This window comes from Chelonoidis abingdonii, chromosome 6 (genome assembly GCF_003597395.2).
Source record: "Chelonoidis abingdonii isolate Lonesome George chromosome 6, CheloAbing_2.0, whole genome shotgun sequence".
Lineage (NCBI taxonomy): Eukaryota > Metazoa > Chordata > Testudines > Testudinidae > Chelonoidis > Chelonoidis abingdonii.
The window spans coordinates 35,683,742-35,702,689 of record NC_133774.1 but is presented as its reverse complement, the minus strand read 5'-3'; the positions used below and the strand labels follow the sequence as shown (position 1 = coordinate 35,702,689).

General features: G+C 43.2%; 1 protein-coding gene across 1 annotated transcript in view; it reads left to right on the top strand.

Annotated features, from left to right (window-relative positions):
* LOC116818249 (chondroitin sulfate proteoglycan 4-like) overlaps nucleotides 1–12,237 on the top strand; it is a 79,394-nt gene extending 67,157 nt beyond the window's left edge. The window contains exon 10 of the mRNA XM_032769019.2: nucleotides 12,162–12,237. Within this exon, the coding sequence (XP_032624910.1) occupies nucleotides 12,162–12,196 (35 nt within the window). The 3' untranslated portion in view covers nucleotides 12,197–12,237. The remainder of the gene's footprint in view (nucleotides 1–12,161) is intronic.
* The last annotated feature ends 6,711 nt before the right edge of the window (nucleotides 12,238–18,948 follow it).

The following is an 18,948-nucleotide window of genomic DNA, read 5'->3' as shown; positions in this document are numbered from 1 at the left end:
ACAAATGCACAGCACCCTGCACAACACCACCCCTGCCCACAGCCCCACCACAACTGCCCAGCATTCTTCACAGAACCCCCACTCCCTAGTGCCCCAACACACATCCCTAGTGCTCCAACACATCTTCCCTGCCCCCTCACAGCCCAGCACACACCCAGGCCTCCCAGAAACCCACTCCCTGCCTTCCAGCCACACTCACCAGCACTTCTGGGAGGTGACTGTGTCTGCTGGGCTGAGTCAGCAGAGCATCCAGGGCTGATCCCGGAGCCAGGAATTGTTCCGGCCCCTTGGGAGTGGCGCAATCATCCAGGCCGGCTCCCTCAGGACCCACTTTACTGGAGGGGCCCAGCCAAGCCCTCCACACTATCCCCCAACGCCCTACTACTGGCTGAGACTGGCCAGGCTTCTGCACCAGTACCAGGCGGCACAGCTCCAGGGAGACAGGCAAAGCCCCACAGGTAGTGGGAACCAGAGACTGCCTGGAGCCAGAAGTGCACTGGGGTCTGGCCAGGGGGCAGAGAGGAGCAGGGGAGGGGGGCCAGGAGGAGGAGATGAGCCCTTGGTCAGCAGGCAGGCCGAGAGGAGCAAGTGGTGGGCAGGGGGAGCCAGCGGGGTCTCGGGGCACAGTGCAATCGGAACAGGCCAGGGCCCCTTCTGAGCATGGGCCCAGCTCCACGGAGCCACTGGCACCATTGTAAACCAAGGACTATCTTGAACAAGTTTTCCTGATCCACTTAGGGTTTTTCTAACACCACTAAGTTGGGTGCAGAGTTGAAGCTACTGTGCTTTCATCAGAGGTGTACAATATAAAATACAAAAATCAAATTTACTGGTGCATAGGGTCTTCATTCCTTAGCATTTTGGAATTGGGTAGGCTGAATTTGAGACCCTCCCTCCTTGCACTTTTTTCCAGTCCAATCTACCTTATAAGTATTGTGGGCTCCTGCTTAAAAATCCAGAACTGAGCTTTACATAACAGTGTTTCAATTAGTTTCCTATCAAGATAATCAGAAATGCTGGTTTTATGAACCTAAAACTAGAAACATAAGGCTGAGATAATTTTGATTTAAAACATCTACAGATTTGACATTATTATCCTTAAGTCAGAGAATTCTACAAGCAGGTAGTGTATTAATCTTGAGATGGCATGTGCAAGTGCAATATGCATATGAATGAGACAAATATTAGGATCAGTCTGGCTAAGTGCAGAGTAAATAACAGCCCAGATTACATAAGTGCAACTATGTAATGAGTTTGCAATTTAATAGGAATAGCTAAGAATCTTTATAGTCAGGCCAAGCATTTCATATACATTAAGCACATATTTTACAGCACGTTGCATTAGCACCATTGTCTGGTAGTGGAGAAAATGTGTATTGGAATAAGATGGCACAAAGAGGAATATTAATCTGATGCAGTCACCTCTTCAATGGTTTGAGTTTAATGAGATGCTTTCCAGGTTTCTTCATCTCCTCACAGTGTTGTTTTTCCTGATTATATAATATCTCACTAAAAACCATCGGTGGTTTGATAAACAGAAAATCTCTGACAATGTACCCATAGTCACCTTTGATTCTTTTCTTGTTTTCTGAAAGCCTGGTAGACACTGCTTCATGAAAAGGTAGACAAACATATTTGAAAAAAAAGTTAAAATTAAAAGAGAGAGAGAGAGAGAAATTAAAACTGTTTCAAAAGGAGTTTTCAATGGAACGTATCTTGGAAGGACTCAAATAACAACTACATTTAGCTGAAGTGACATAGTATGTTTTGCAGATACACCAGTAGAAAGGGAGATTTTTAAAATTATGTTGGGTGAAAGTCATAAATAAACTTTGTTACTGTGCATCTGAGCCAGCCATAGTTAAGAGGATGGACTGAAGGCATTTCCTGTTTACCCAACACATACTTTTTCTCATCATTCTCTTTTCTCTGAAATCTCTCTTTTTTTGTCCCTTTTTCTTTTGCTGTCATTTTGTGGCATTTTGAGCCTATGGTCTGGAAGTGTCCATAAGAGTGAAGACTCCCAGAGAACTAATTGCTGCAGAGGTATTACAGTAAGGTTATGCTACCACAACTGCTGATTTAACTATTGGAAATGGGCCTCATGACAGAAAACATTGCCTCATACTAAGGGAGGTGAAAGACAATGCTGTGAAAATCTTCTGTTAAGGTCACAACTAGTCACAGGTACACCCAGTAAAAAATAATGTATGTCATACTTACAAAATGAGGAAATTTATCCTGGAATGCAAAAAAAACTGAAAAGGACTCTGAGCAACAGCAGATAATCAATGGAATATGAGCTTCCCAGTGTAATGCTGTAGTAGGAAGTGTACACAGTCTACAGATGTATAAGCAGAGGAATATCAGGTAGGACTAAGGAAGTGGCAGTACCTCTCTATATGGCATAAAGGAGACCATTACTAGAATACTGTGTTCAGTTCTGGTGTCTACGCTTATAAAAGGATGCAGGAAAACTGGAAAGGGTTTTGGATGAGGGGCATTGCCAGCAGATCGAGGGATGTGATCATTCCACTCTATTCGACATTGATGAGGCCTCATCTGGAGTACTGTGTCCAGTTTTGAGCCCCACACTACAAGAAGGATGTGGAAAAATTGGAAAGAGTCCAGCGGACAGCAACAAAAATGATTAGGGGGCTGGAGCACATGATTTATGAGAAGAGGCTGTGGGAACTGGGATTGTTTAGCCTGCAGAAGAGAAGAATGAGGGGGGATTTGATAGCTGCTTTCAACTACCTGAAAGGAGGTTCCAAAGAGGATGGATCTAGACTGTTCTCAGTGGAACCTGATGACAGAACAATGAGTAATGGTCTCAAGTTGCAGTGGGGGAGGTTTAGGTTGGATATTAGGAAAAACTTTTTCCACTCAGAGAGTGGTGAAGCGCTGGAATGGATTACCTGGGGAGGTGGTGGAATCTCCTTCCTTAGAGGATTTTAAGGTCAGGCTTGACAAAGGCCTGGCTGGGATGATTTAGTTGCGAAATGGTCCTGCTTTGAGCAGGGGGTTGGACTAGATGACCTCCTGAGGTCCCTTCCAAGCGTGATATTCTATGATTCTATGATTCTGTTCTATGATTAGAGGTGAAACATTCAAGGAAATAATTGAGAACATGCCTTACAGTGAGACATTCGGACTGAGACTTGCCTTATGGTGAGACATTTGAGGAAAATGTGTTATATTGAGAGAGTTAAGAAATGCGTTATATTTAGTTTATGGAAGAGAAGGGTCAGAGGTGACTTGATCATGATCTACAAGTACCTACACGGGGGAATAGATTTAATCTAGCAGGAAAAAGGTATAACAAGATCAAATAGCTGGAAGCTGAAGCTAGACAAATTCAGACTAAAAATAAGGTGCACATTTTTAGGAGTGAAGGTACTTAACCATTGGAACAACTTACCTTGGAACATGATAGATTCTCTATCACTGGAAATCTTTAACTCAAGACCAGATGTCTTTCTAAAAGATATACAATAGCTCATGCAGCAGTTATGGTCTTGAGTCAGTCAGGGTCTATGGCCTATTATGCAGGAAGTTGGTCTAGATCAGTGTTTTTCAATCTGTGGGTTGGGTTGTGGCATGTACGACATTGGGTTGCCTTGCTCTGGTCAGCACTGTTAAAAGTCCCGTTGGTGGTGCCGCCCTGCTAAGGCAGGCTAGTGCCTACCTTTTCCGACACCATGCTGCACTCCAGAAGTGGCCAGCAGGGGTCCGGCTTCTAGGCAGGGAGGCCATGGAGCTCCATGCGCTGCCACTGCCCCGAGCACTGGCTCCGCACTCCGAACTGGTGGGGGTGGTGCCTGCAGGAAAAAGTCATGAAGAGCCACTTGTATGCCTCTTCTTAGGAGCCGGATCTGCTGCTGGCTGCTTCCAGGGCACAGCACAGTCCACGGTACACCCCAGCTGTACTGCTGAGCTACCAGAGGTAAGTCTGTGCCTGTGCCCCAATCCCCTGCCCTAGTGCTGAGGCCCCCCACAAACCTGGAGCCCCTCCTGCATGCCAAACCCCCCAGCCCAGAGCCCCCTCCCACACTCTGAACCCCTCATTCCCGGACCCACCTTACAGTCCTCACCCCCGCACCTCAACCCTTTGCACCAGCCCTGATCCCCTCCCACACCCCAGACCCCTCATCCCCAGCTCCGTTGAGTCATGGGCATCAACAATTTCCTTCAACTGGGTGCCCAGAAAAAATGTTTGAAAACCCCTGGTCCAGATGTTCATAACAGTGCCTTCAGGCCTTAAATCTGTGAATCTATGACCTAAAAATGAGGCAGATTCTATCTTATTAAGAGTGAGGTGCACTAAAGTTATACTCCAAAAATGTCAATAGAGCTGCTGTATGCTCAGTAGCTTTGAAAATCAGGCCACTATTAACATGTTTAAATATGGATATAGTAGCCTAAAGGCAGGCAATCCAGATTTGTAACTCTTGCCCTAGAAGAGTCTCCTTTGCTCCTATGCAATACAGCCCAGAGTTTCTCCCTCAGAGTTTCGTACGGTTCTGACATGGGATTAATACAGGTAAAAAGTGTTCACTAAGGAATTATGCCAGGGAAATGAACAGACTCGAAGTGCTCTCTTTGTCTGACACTAGTTTTGACTTTGTTAGCTGAAACTTTTAATCTAAGAACAGCCAAATAAATCTCTGGTTGGCTCTTGTTGCCTAAGTCAGGTGGATTCTAGTCAATCACAGTGCAAAGCTTTGAAAGAACCAACATTCTCTCAAGCGCCTACATGGAACCTTCAGGGGGATTGACTATTTCTAAACAGAAGAAATTAGTTTACATTTTAAAAAGGAACAGATACTGGTGTTTTTTTAATTGAGTGACATGATTACTTCTTTAAAAAGAAAAATACGATAGACATTTTGTATTACATTTTCATACTGTAATATAGTCAAGGCCCTTCATTTTTAGATTTTATTTTGTTTTAAAATTCCTGGAAATTTATTGGTGTTCCTTACAAAAAATAAATATTGGTGCAAAAAAATTACATTTTGGGGTTAATGTTGGGGGATGCGAGAACAGATAAAAAGCAACAAATTGAGACAACTAAGCGTATTGAAATTAAAAGCAGTTTAATTCTGTTGTTTGTATCACCACTAACAATATGTTCATGAATGCATGGGTGAGTGTGTGAGTGGATGTATTCACACTGCAAAAAAACCCAACCCACAGCAGCAAGTCTCAGAGCCTGGCTCAACTGACTGGAGCTTGTCAGTGCCAAAAATAGCAGTGTAGACATTCCCTCTTGTGCAGGAGACCAGGCTCTGAAACTCTCCCCCCTTGCCATGATTCAGACCCCAGGCTCCAGCCCAAACTGGAATATCTATGCTGTTATTCTTGTCCCCATAGTGCAAGCCACAGGAGCCTAAGTCAGTTGACCCAGGCTCAGAGACTTGGTGCAGCAGGGTCTTTTGGGTTTAGTTTTGGGTTGGAATGTAGATGTACCGTGTGTATCTTCCACTACGCTGCCTTTCTTTGACAGACACCCTTGCCTTTACATGATGACTCATTTATGATTAACATAAGAACATCTCCCTAATGTAATGTATTGTATTTTCTTAACGGGATCAGTATTTTCATGTATGTGAATGGTCCAAAATTTGGGTGAAAATTCATTTAAAAAATACTTCTTGAAAACTTGGGAACTTTTAGGTAAAAACTGGTAAAATCTGAAAACAAAGGGCCTTGAATGCAGTTATGCTGTTGGAAAAAATCCAGAAAAAGAAATAAAGCAGGGAGACTGGATGGCTCAAGGAATTGACAGTCCTTTAACCTTTCAGTTTCAGGTTCAGTTCCACCCAGCTATTAATGATAAAAATGTACAATCTGACTATACTGTAGGGGCCTAAATGAAGTAAGTTTGGCAGTCTAACTGACAGGTGGACTTGTGTCCATATCATGAAAAATTATCAAAATAATTGGCAAAGAGGCCAGGTCCTGAATGGGTCACGAAGACTGAAATATCCTCCCACAACCACCAGAGTTCAGGGATTCATAGATTCACAGACTCTAGGACTAGAAGGGACCTTGAGAGGTCATCGAGTCCAGTCCCCTGCCCTCATGGCAGGACCAAATACTATCTAGACCATCCCTGATAGACATTTATCTAACCTACTCTTAAATATCTCCAGAGATGGAGATTCCACAATCTCCCTAGGCAATTTATTCCAGTCTTTAACTACCCTGACAGTTAGGAACTTTTTCTAATGCCAGCCTAATCTCCCTTGCTGCAGTTTAAGCCCATTGCTGCTTCTTCTATCATTAGAGGCTAAGGTGAACAAGTTTTCTCCCTCCTCTGATTGACACCCTTTTAGATACCTGAAAACTGTTATCATGTCCCTCTCACGTTCTTCTTTTCCAAACTAAATAAACCCAATTCTTTCAGCTTCCTTCATAGGCTATGTTCTCAAGACCTTTAATCATTCTTGTTGCTTTTCTCTGGACCTCTCCAATTTCTCCCATCTTTCTGAAAGTGCGGTGCCAGAACTGGACACAATACTCCAGTTAAGGCCTAACCAGTGCAGAGTAGAGCGGAAGAATGACTTCTCGTGTCTTGTTTACAACACACCTGTTAATGCATCCCAGAATCACGTTTGCTTTTTTTGCAACAGTATCACAGTTGACTCATATTAGCTTGTGGTCCACTATGACCCCTAGATCTCTTTCGGCCATACTCCTTCCTAGACAGTCTCTTTCCAGTCTGTATGTGTGAAACTGATTGTTCCTTCCTAAGTGGAGCACTTTGCATTTGTCTTTATTGAACTTCATTCGGTTTACCTCAGACCATTTCTCCAATTTGTCCAGATCATTTTGAATTTTGACCCTGTCCTCCAAAGCAGGCTCATTTATTGTCTTGGAGAGTTGGTTAATTATGGAGCAGGGTTAATTATGGAGGAGAGTGGCAAAAAAAATACCTTGAGAAGAGTCCCGAAAATCATGTTGTTATATTTATTACTTTATTATATTATATATTTTATATCTGGTTGTGTCCATAATGTCAATTGCTGTAAAAACATAAATGAAGGCTCAGTACCTGCCCTGAAGAGATTAGAATGTGGAAAGTCCACCAAATGGCAAAGCATAAGGAAAAGGGGACAAAATACAAGTGAAGTCAAGGTAATGACTCATTATGTCTTAATTGCTCTTTTTTTTAAAAAAAAATTCGATATGCAGATTATCCCCAATTGTCCTTCAACCCTTCTACTTTTAATCAGATAATTTCTTAAAAGGTTGGAGCGATGATGTTGATGATGAGGATATATGTTACAATGAAATGAAGCTTATGGGTTATAGCTAAGGAGGTTGATCCTTCACTAAGAATAAAAATAGATGCTAATTTAGCAAAAATATTAGTAAAATAAATAGTCATTATTTAAAAATCTTTTCAGCATCATAAATCCCCAAATTAACAGTGAGCTCTTAATTTTAGCAAGAATAGATTGATAGTGTTTTTGCATCTGTTTATTTGAGTGTTACTTAAAGCAGATTCAGCAATATGATATTTTTACACCTCTCAGATACTTTAGTTAGTGCATCAGTCTCTCCAGAAACCTGTCTGTAGGTTAATTAGAGAGAAAATAATTCCATATTGGGTACTTCTCCTGAAAGAAACATTTTATGTACCTCACTAATGCAAGCACTGTGTATTTTAACGTAATATTTTTAGCAGTATACATTCTAGACTTGGATTTTCTAGGAGATATAAAATGTTTACGTTTACTAGTGAATTGGAAAACACTTCTGGTCTGACCTTTACTTACAAATGTCAAAGATAGATGAGCTCTTCCCCACAATTGTGCATTGTGGTTCTTTCTGCAAGACTGAGTGCTCTCAGTTGTGAAACTGACACCAGTCATTACCCAGAAGTCTGACATAGCAGATGGTCAGTAGCTTTTACAGGAAAACATCAGCTCTAGTTCACTGTTTCCTTCAACAGAATATGATGTTGTGATGGTAATGTTAATTATCCCTTTCACAAGAGAAAGGAAGCATACATCATTTACTAGGCTCACTAGCGTGAGTTTGTGATTCAAGCCATCAGCTTTTTCAGAGCAGCTTAACTGTGTGCAGGTTTTGAAGATGAAAGGCACAGCTGTAGTGTACACATATCTTTGTAACATGCCAATACAAAATGAAATCCATAAATCGTGTTCTTTTAGCAACAGTGTTTATGTATAAAAAGTTGACACCTACAGTTTTTCTGCAAACACTCACTCTAATAAGGGATAAATGCATGCTGTGGAATAGTTCCTTTCATAGAGTTTAAGACACCTAGCCTGACCTCCTGTATATCAGAAGCCACTAGATTTCACCCAGTTACCCCTATACTGAGCCCAAAGACTTTAGTTAGACCAATACACTTCAGTTTTCAGGCGACTAGACAGCATGCCACAGGCAGAGCACAGGAGCAGCCAACCCACCAGTACTGGAGGTCCCTGTAATGGCAGAGAATTGATTAGGTGAGATATACACAGTTGATCCATATACACTGCTGAGGAAGGCAATTCCCCTTCCCTCCCCCATAAGGTCCTAGCCAATCTGATGGGGAGATGGAAATTGCTTCTTGACCCCAATCTACTAAGCAGTGTGACACTGAGCATACAAGCAAGGGGCATCTAGAAAGAGTCTGTTTCATTCGAGCAGGGCTCAGGAAGTTAGCAGTCCTAGGTTCTAATCACAACTATAACTGATTTACTGTGTGACTTGGGGTAAATTATTTAGGCTAGATTTTTGAAAGGTGGCCCAAACTGAGATATGGTGGGGTGACTTTTCACAGGTTCGCTGGACCTACAACTCCCTTGCCTTCAACTGGAGTTTTGAGGCTCAGGACTTCTTGAAATCAGGCCAAAGTTGGATCACAAAAACTAAGTCATCAAAAACCAGTGGTTACTTGAAAACTTTACTTTTCTGGCCTCATCTTCCCCATCTACAGATCATATTTTCCCTCCATTGTAACAAAGCTTTATTTATGCATGTTTTTAAAGGGCTTTTGAGATCTTTGGATGAAAAGTTCAGTGGAATTTACACAGTATTATGTATTTTGGTGGGAAGGAGAGAGCCCGTAGGAAGTAAATTGCCATTAACAGAGGGACATATGGATGGAAATAAATATTACTGTCTGGAAAAAAAAAGCTCCCTCAGGGAGGTCTGGCAACAGTAGTGGAAGTAGATGCATAGGCTACAAACATCTGTGCTTCAGCATATCTGAGGTTAAGGGCCACTCTGACCACATCCAGCCCTCCTCAGGGGCTTGATCCTCCTACATGTTGAGTACTCTGGCTCTGATCCAGAGAAGCACATAAGCACCTGCTTAACTTTAAGCATGTAGATTACTCAGTTGGGATCAATGGGACTATTCCCCAAAGTCATGGCTTGCCTTCATTTTCCATCACCAAATCTCTACAAAATCTACCTCTCTGCTCTTATCACTTTTCATTCCCCTCTTTGTTTTACCCAAGTAATACAGTTAACGGCTCCATTCCTATCTTTTGCCTGTTCTTATCTCTGAGCCTTTCCATATACCCAAATTCCAATCCCTGATCCAATCTGCTGTGCCCCCTCCCAACTCTTCCTTCAAGTGATGTCTTTCCACAAGGTCTATTAACCCAAGGGCTCCCCTCAAACATGTTAAATTTTTTGTTGTTGTTGTTTTTTAAATAAAAATAAAAAAAATCCTGGAACACAGAGTTCTTGTGGTGAACCATTTCCTCAACCTTCCCCAGCCCCTCCGCCTTAGAATTGCTTCAGGATCATTTTACATTCTATTAGAATTGTAATAACTATAGAAATTAGAGACAGAAAATACCTGTTAAGTCTTTGAATCCTTGCCTGTGGCAATTTGCTACAATACATTGTTGCTTACGATAAGCCCAATCCTGATTCACAAGCTAACACTGCACTAACAATTGAAAAGCCCCTTTTCACTGAAGTCATGGCATACATAGTATCAATTCATGCATTAAAAAAGAAATCAGGAGCTCACACACACACACACACAAAAACATAGTGAAGATCGTTGGAGTAAGTCAAGTCCATAGAATCTGTCCTGTAATACATGCAATATGCAGAGTGACTAATGTTCACGAGTCCTTCAATTGTGTAAACATTTCCTGATTGCAATAGTCCTGGACGTCTCTTTCAGTCAGACATGCACAATTGTGCAATTTGACCTCTTCCAGTGAGTTTGGAACTATTATGTTACAGCTTGCTATAAATTACAGAGGAGATGCTCCCTTTTTAAAAATTTCTTTTTTTTTTTCTCCCAATGTCTAACTGTTGTTTTTGTATGATATGATGAAGATACATTTGAAAAGGGAATGAAGGGAAGGGAGTGGCAAATAAAAAAAATAAAGAAAAAGAATAGAAAATGAGCAGAAGATTGCACAAGAGGTTAAGATAAATAAGGCCTTTTCCAAGCATATTAGGAACAAAACAACTCATCTTTATTTAATGCTTTTTAAAACTATTTGTCTATTTCTAACCCTGTTAATTTATATGAATGATGCAATTGCTAAAGAAATAATGCCTAAATTCTACTCCCTTTTTAAACAGCTGAGCAGCAAAATGGAAAAGAACAACTTTTTTTAAAAGTGATGAAATTCAGCTATATACAATCAAATGCAGCTCCTGCTTCTAGCCCTAACAAGACTCCCATTGACTTCAATGTGAGCAGGATCAGGCCTTTGTTGACTATTTTATCCTTTGTTCTCTCTCCATCCTGCAGTCTCAGAAATTAATTTTACATTTGTTCCAAGGACCCCAAACCCCGATCTCTTCCAGAAATGAGTTTCATAATCATGGGTCAGTTGCCAAGAAAGATGTTTCCTGGAAAGTTAACAATTCCATTGTTCCAATGTAATGTAGTTACTATGGGAGGTTATGATCAGTGGTGAGCTGGAGCAGGTTCCCACAGGTTCCCAAGAACTGGTTGCTAAAATTAGACCTCCGTGGAGAATAAGTTGTTAAAGGACGAGGAGGTGGCAAAGAACTCCAGTCCGTGGGCCTGACCATCCTGTTGCTCCCAGGATTCCCAGCTGGGGAGGCTGAGGCTCCCGGGGCCCCTCCCCTGCTTTCCCCCAGCTGCAGTATGGCCAGCCGCTGGCACCAGCTGGGCAGTTCAGCTGAGCTTGCGAGTCGTCCTGCTGCCTCTTTTTGAGAGGCCCGGCAAGGTGGTGGTGGGGTTGCTGCAAGCTCCAGGGCTGGCCGGAGTGGAGGGGGCAAGTGGGGCAATTGGCCCAGGCCCTTCAGAGGCCCCTGGCCCCATGAGGATGTCTCCTCTGGCCCCTTCCCCACTCCCCCCCCACTGCAGAACTGCAGCATGGCCAGCAGCTGGGCAGCTCAGCTGAGCTCCTGAGTCGTCCTGCTGCTTTGAGCTGCGGGCAAGGTAAGGGGGAGGGCTGTGAGCTCCAGGGCTGGGGGGGGGGGGGCAAATGGGGCAATTTACCCCAGGCTCTACATGGGCCTCCGGCCCCACAAGTATGTCTCCTCCCTGCTTTGGCCCCTCCCCCCCTTAAATCAGAACTTTTTATAGGGAACCGGTTGTTAAGATTTTGGCAGCTCATCAGTGGTTATGATCATAGGGAGTAGGGTGGTTCCTCAAGTAACTTGAGTCACTTTTAGGGAGAACTTTGCAGATTGAGGACTGAAACCTTGAATATGACATCTTCTCTGCAAAACAAAACCCCATAGCAGTGAGTCTCAGAGCACAGATCAACTGACTCGGGCTAGAGCTATGGGGCTAAAATCTGATTCTGAAACCAGGCATGGAGGTTGGGTCTCAGAGCCTGGGTTCCAGCCTCAGTGCTGTGGGAATGTCTACACTGCTATTTTTAGCTCCATAGTGTAAGCCCAAGTAGGCTAACCTGGGCTATGAGACTCACTGCCTCTGGGGAGCTGAGGTGGGTGGGAGAGGTTCAGTGCAGGCATAATCTGCATTCAATGGGGAGCCAGCCAGTAAAGACAGCAAAGCGTCAAGGTAATATGTTCTAGGCAGCATGCACTGTTCAACAGATAACCTGCTGGGTTGTGAACCAGTTGAAGCAATTTTAAGGTACAGAGTGTAGTAACAATAAAATCTAGAGGTTGTAAATATGGGGATTGTCATGGTAAACTCTGGATTTGATCTCTTCTCAAAGCTTTTTCAAGAACGCCAGCTTTAAGAAGATTCTGACTTCAACACACTCAGCTCATGGAACAGATTAAACCCTACAGGTAATATTTTCAAAAGTACCTAAGTGACTGAGGAGCCTAACTCCCATTTTCAAACGTGACTAGAGTCAAAGTGACTCGCCTTGGAAAGTATGGCTTTCTCCAAGTCCCTAAATTGCTTTTGAAAATGGGACTTAGGCACTACATCATTGGAACACCAGTATGGCTGCAAGCTATTTTACTGCCCTAATAAACATGCCCTAATAAACAATACACCCACTTTTTGATGGTGTATGAGAACCTGAGCCATATTTCTTTTTACAAAGTCAGGCTGGAACTCTGTTTATGGCCAAAAAGGGGGAAAGATTTATTCATGTTTGAAATACACACCAACAAAGTTCTTGAGCTGAGCTGCATAAGGTAGAGAAAAATGTATTATCTCCTGGGCTTCCCACTTACAAGTAACTTCTTTTAATTTGTTATACAAGCCACCATTTTACCAAAATCTGTAATGCCATGATACCATATAGCTCCCCTTACAAGGTGCTAAACTACAGGTTTCTGAAGCAAAATGTCCTAAAAATTAAGCTCTTGCATCTCACAACTGATGAGTGTTGTTTTAATTTTCTATATTTCTGAAGCAATGCTGATCTCCTGGGTAATGGGGAAAGCTTGAAAAGGCAACCAGTCTGAAGGAAACATGGGGGAAAAAAACACATGAGCAGTGCCATGAACTGAAGAACAAGGCCGAGCAAAAATGACTCATGCCCTGCCATTCATGAAAAATGCAGTGTCTAAGAAAAGTGTGTCCTGTACAACTACACATTTTTACAGACCAGATGCTGACTCACTGAAAATATTAGGAGTACGTAAACAGGAAGCTGAGATTGTGACCACAGACAATCAGCATCTGATATAAAGTGCTGAGTAAGCTTTAAAGTATTTCTGTGCCAGCAAATAGAAACTCTTCACCTAATCTAATGTCATTTCCTGGATTTAGCCTCTAAGTAAAATTTCTTAATGTTTGTTTCCCCTGCCCCCCGAAGTGTTGCAGAAGAGCTAGTTGGCACACTGACAAATAAGGGCCTGAGCCTGCCATCTGCCAAGCACATTGTGGAAAGTACTGAGGGCCCTCAATGCCCATTGAACTCAGAGTTCCTCAGACTCTCCTAAAAGGGCTTCAGTCAGCTCTAGGACACAGTCCTAAATGCCCTTCCCTTAAGAATGGCCAGTTTTGCTCAGGTTTAAAACAATGGAAATGGAGCATGTTCAGACCCTGAACAAAGGGTTTTTTTAAATCTGCTAGCTACACCCCACCGTTTTTGCATGTTGCATTGTTCTGTAATATCTCAAACTAGATGCAAGAGATGTGACAAAGGTGCCAGCTTGGAAAGCTAACTCGTAGCTTTTTTTTAATAAAATGTGTGTTCTGAATGGGTTAAACAGACTTTGCAAACTATTGCTGACTGGAATTACTTTGAAAAGTAGCTAAACAGCTGGACTCTCTGCTTTGTAATACCATATAGTCTCTAAATTGGGCACCAAGATTTCTGAATGTCAATCACTGCAGAACAGTTCAACTGCTTCAATGTTTGCAGAAAGAGAAGAAAATGACACCAGCTGTGAGGCTTCCCAGGGTTGTGAGGCACCTTGCTACCACTTGCCCTTGGCATGAGGAAACATTATCTGTGCCTGCCTGGCACAGGCGCGGACTCTGTGGGATTCTCAGGGACTCAAGCACCCATGGAAAAAAATAGGTTGACCATGGTTGCTGTTCTGGCATCCCTGGGGCTGGCCACCAATCAGCTGTTCAGTGGCTGGTCCTGTGTCCCCATCAGCTCTTCAGTGGCCGCACCACCAATCAGCTGTTGAGCAGACTGCCCCGCCCATCAGCTGTTGAGTGGGGCTGGCCCACCACTCACTCCTCTCTGACCCCTCCCCCTTCACTGCCCTTAAGGCAGGATTGGGCAGAAAGGAGCCAGCAGAGGGCAGGAGGTGTTCAGGGCAGGGAGTTTTGGGGGAGCAGGGATGGGAAGAGATGGAGTGGGGGCGGGGCCCCAGGAGAAGGGATGGAGCCAGTGTTGGGTACCCACCGGCAAAACCAAAATTCAGTACCTGTGTTGTCTGGAGGCAGCTCTCTAACCCCATCAGCAATGGGCAACACAAGCACTCAAGGCCTGCACCTAGCTTGCTGTCTCTCTACAGGCTAGAGATAAGCATACTTCAACCCTCAAGCCTTCTGAGTGTCCTCTGGAGTGTCCAGCCCCAGGCCCACTCACAGAATTTGCCAATCTACTGCTCCCAAAGAAGCAGTACACACCAGCTTACCCTTTTCACCTCAGGATTGCCTCTCCATTTAACATACAGCACTTAGATACGGGTATAGCGAAAACAAGTTTATTTAACAAAGAGTAGAGATTAAATGAGAGCAAGTATATATATTGAAAACAAATGGTTACATGTAAAATAAAATCATAACGTGCATTGTAGAAGCTAGTCTTACTGAACTAGTCACTGCCATATCTTATAGTATTACCCATCATCGTTTTCAGCCAGGCAAGCTGGGATCCATTTCTCATGAAACAAGCCACACTCTCAGCTTGTCTTTTCAGTGATGGGTCCCAGGTTTATCTTAGTAGCTCCAGTTATTGTCTTTACTCATAAACAGCATGATGCACCTCTGACTCCCAAACCCACCCCAGCTGTTTGTTTTTTCCTGCAGATCTTCTCTCAGGTGAATTCACAATCTCTCTATTAGCCTCAGGCTCAGTAATGGAAATAGGCCTCCATTTTGATGCAGACACTGCACAATACACATCTGACAAGACAGAGAGAGGTAAGTACTTCCTACCCCTTGCCAGAACAGAATCTGTCCAAGGCCTGTCACCTACTGGTGACCTTCTTCTAACTTCAAGGTTTGAAGAACATAATTTCCAGTATAGATACATAACTGCTTAACTATTATCCATACATATCTTTTGCAGGGACTATGATGACCACTAAGCCAGTGGCACTTGGTACACACCTTAGATGCCACCCTTTGGTGAATTTGTATGTGTGTACCAGACCCAGGGGTAAAACTTCATGCATCTTCTCTGTGCCCTCTGTCAGTTGGCATCAAGAGGTCCCTGCACACACCACCAAAATCTCACCAAAGCAGCTACTGCTGTTAAATTTAACATAGGGGACGACTTGACATTTGTTTAGATCAGCAGTGCTATGCAAAATGGTATCGGAATTAGCCAGGTATGGTCTCCAGCTTCAATATTCCGGAAAGGCAGAGGTGAAAGTAAGCCGGTCCGGTCCGGTCCGGTGTACTGGCAAGAGACAGTACTTCGTGCTGGACCGCATCGACTTCCACGGCGGGGATTGAAAGGGCTCAAAGCTCCCCCTGCTGCGGGCAGCCCAGAGCCCTTTGAATCCCGGCCACGGCTCTTGGCGGCTGGGCTGGGGCCAGGATTTAAAGGGCTCAGGGCTCCCCTCAACAGCAGGAGCTCGGGGCTCTTTAAATCCCTGCCCCAGCCCCGCAAAGCTCAGGGTTCCCCTGGGGACAGGAGCCCCGGGCCCTTTAATTTGCCCCTGAGCCTGGGGGGCAGGGCTCCCAGCCACCTCTTCAGCTGGGAGCCCATGGTTGATTTAAAGGCCCTGGGGCCCACATCCACAGCTGGTGCCCCAGGGCCTTTAAATCTTGAGAGGCCACGCCTCTTCCGGATGAGGTCACGCCTCTTCTGGATGAGGCCATGCCCCCTCAGGACTCTGGCAGTACCGGTAAGTCCTGTAAGTTACTTTCACCCCTGCGGAAAGGAAAGGGAAACAGAGTATCACTGGGAAGATGATGTCTGTTAACATGAGGTATAGGGAGAGGTAGTACTTGGCTGAAGGAAGTTGCAGTATTGGTCAAATACAAAAAAAACAGCTCAGCCACAATTCTGACTGGTATAATCATGTTATAAGCTGAAGGCCGTGCAGCAATCTTGCAGAGGTCATTGTTGCAAGGCTTTCTGCAGAAAGCAAACCCAGTTCTTTGTTGCCCTGTACTGGGTACACTCCCCTACACTAGTATAAAGTTAGTGAAAAGTGGGTGTAAAATGCTACCCCACCAGAATGATATATTTTACACCATTTTACACCTTCACAAGGTGCAGGGCAAGGAAGACTCAGGGCTGGAATATCTTAAGAAGAGATTTGATGCAATAGCCAAAGAGCGGTACACAGGAAGAGGGAGATTGTTCCAAGAGAACAATTCTGTACTTTAAAATAAATCTTAGATAATGTTAAAAAATAGATCATCAAAAAGATTTTCATTCAGTTTTTTAAAAGTGACTTGAGTTCTGGTGAAAGGTACTAGAGATTGACAACCCTGCAGCCTGACACTCTAGCCACAGAACAGGGCAGCATGAGCAATGACATTGGAAACTTCCATATGGTGCCTTGAGAATGTGCTTCACCTTTTTTTTGCCTTGGAAGTGCCACACATGGAGGTGACTAGGTTGTCCATTTTCCATGCATGTTCATCTTTGGCCTCCCTCCTGAGTGTGGCAGCAAGGGTGACCATTAGCGTCAAATGTGCCAGGCACAACGGTCTACTAGGAGATGGCTTGAGACTGCCCACACATTTCACCAAATCTACTAAGTAGCTGTCAAATGGTAATCAAGTTTACACACTATCTATCTAGTCCAGATTCATACTAGTAACTGCAGGCATGTTTGAAGGCACCACTGTGAGTGAAATATATCAGCCTCATTTTACAAAAGGGCAAACTGAGACACAGAGGGCCAAATTTGCCCTGATATAACATCTTGGGATCCAATGGAGTTACATCAGGGGTGAATTTGTCCCAGAAAGCTTAAATAACATGTGTATGGTCACTTGGTGAGCCAATAGAGAACCATGTCAGCACTAAAACTCAGGAGTTCCCAGCTCCCACTCCCACAGTAAAGTCACTGTTCTGCTCCTCAAACAGGGAGTAAGGATTTAGAGGTACCATTGAAACATCATGACTGCAAGTGCAAATGGTCCTTTTATTTTTACTGCTGGATTTCAGAAGTGGGCTGAGTGGGCTGGCACAGGGGATTCAATACATTGGAAATTATTTAAAGACTTTAATGGAGCTGGCTGAATTATTCATTGTGAATAATTCATCTGACCAATGTGGGAATTTTTTTGGCAAATAAATTATTCATAATTCTTTTTTTATTATTATTCAGCCATCTCCAGACTTGAACAAGGCTTGGAATTTGGCACTGCATATTTTTTGCCTGTCAAAAGGAGTACAAAAGAGCTCTCTTCTTTTATTTCTGGTGCCTGAATTTATTTTTCTTCCTTGTTCAGTTGGTTATGATTTATGAGAGGGTATGGACAAAAATAACTAAGGTGTCTAAACAGAAAGAAAGAAGTGCAAAAGCAGGAGTGTTCCCTCTCCAGGTTTTAGGTCATGAATGTTCACGCTGTTTCATGCATAAACAGCTAAAACAGGAAAAACTCAATTACCTTATGCAGTTGCTTATATTGAGTGATGTTTAATGAAACCACCATTTCTCCTCCTATTTTTCCTCATGCACTTTAGTACTGTATGTATAGTCAACTCAATTCCTCAGTCTCTGACCATTTCATGAAGCCCAGTGATTGCTCTTGGGGGAGGAGACAACAGCATTTACTACGCTACCACACAGTGATACTGAAATATCACAAGTCTTTTTGCTACTTAAAATAGAAAATAAATGCACTGATTTTTTAATATTGGGAAATGTGTGTTTATTTTAAGTGGCAACTGCTGCCACTTATATCTAGTTCACATATAGGAGGCTGTGTCTAATTTAGGCAGGATGGGGAAGAAGGTGTTAGACTTGGTTACAACAGCATACCTATGGTTTAAATTCAGGCACATAAGCCAATCATCTACTGCATAACACTGGGGAAAGTTGTTTAATTACTTTGTGCCTCAAGTAATAACTTACCTATACAAATGAGTATAAGTGGGACCAAACTGTAAATCATACACTGTATCATTTGCATTAATAGGTGCATATCAAAGACCAAGGTATTTTCAATTATTGGTGGGCTATTCCAACCCACAGATCATTCTCTCTTTGTACATCTGTGCTCTCCTGGGACCATTTTCATTATGTTATGATAGGCTGATTAATCCATTATCTGCACTCAGCCTTTATCAAGATTAAGTGACATACCAATTTCTAAGCATTAGACAAATTGTCAAGGCAGGCAGTACCATTTAGACATCAATATGTGTTGCAGACACATTTGTATCTAAAATTCATGAGGACTTCATCTTCCAGAGATGTTTTTCAAAGCAAATAAATTCATAAGGGATCTTAGATCCATGCCAATATGATTTATTTGAGGCTATGGATAACTGTGCAAAAATGGATTTTGGCCCATACTAAATCTGAGCCATTAGGAGTCATTTTGCTATATATAAGGGGCACTTTGAGGTACACATTCAAAGAAGAGGTAATTCCAGAAGAGCAGAGGCATAGCAATAAATGAGACTATGTCAGTTCTGCTTTGTAAGATACATTGAGCCAAGTTGTGCCCTATTCTGAAACCCAGAAGCAGGTAACGCTATCCCCCAGATAGTCTACACCAGGGATTGGCAACCTTTGGCACACGGTTCATCAGGGTAATCTGCTGGAGGGTTGTGAGACATTTTGTTTATGTTGACTGTCTGCAGGCATGGCTCCCTGTGGCTGCGGTTTGCCATTTGGCCAATAGGAGCTGCAGGAAGTGGCAGCCCGCACATCCCTGCAGCCACA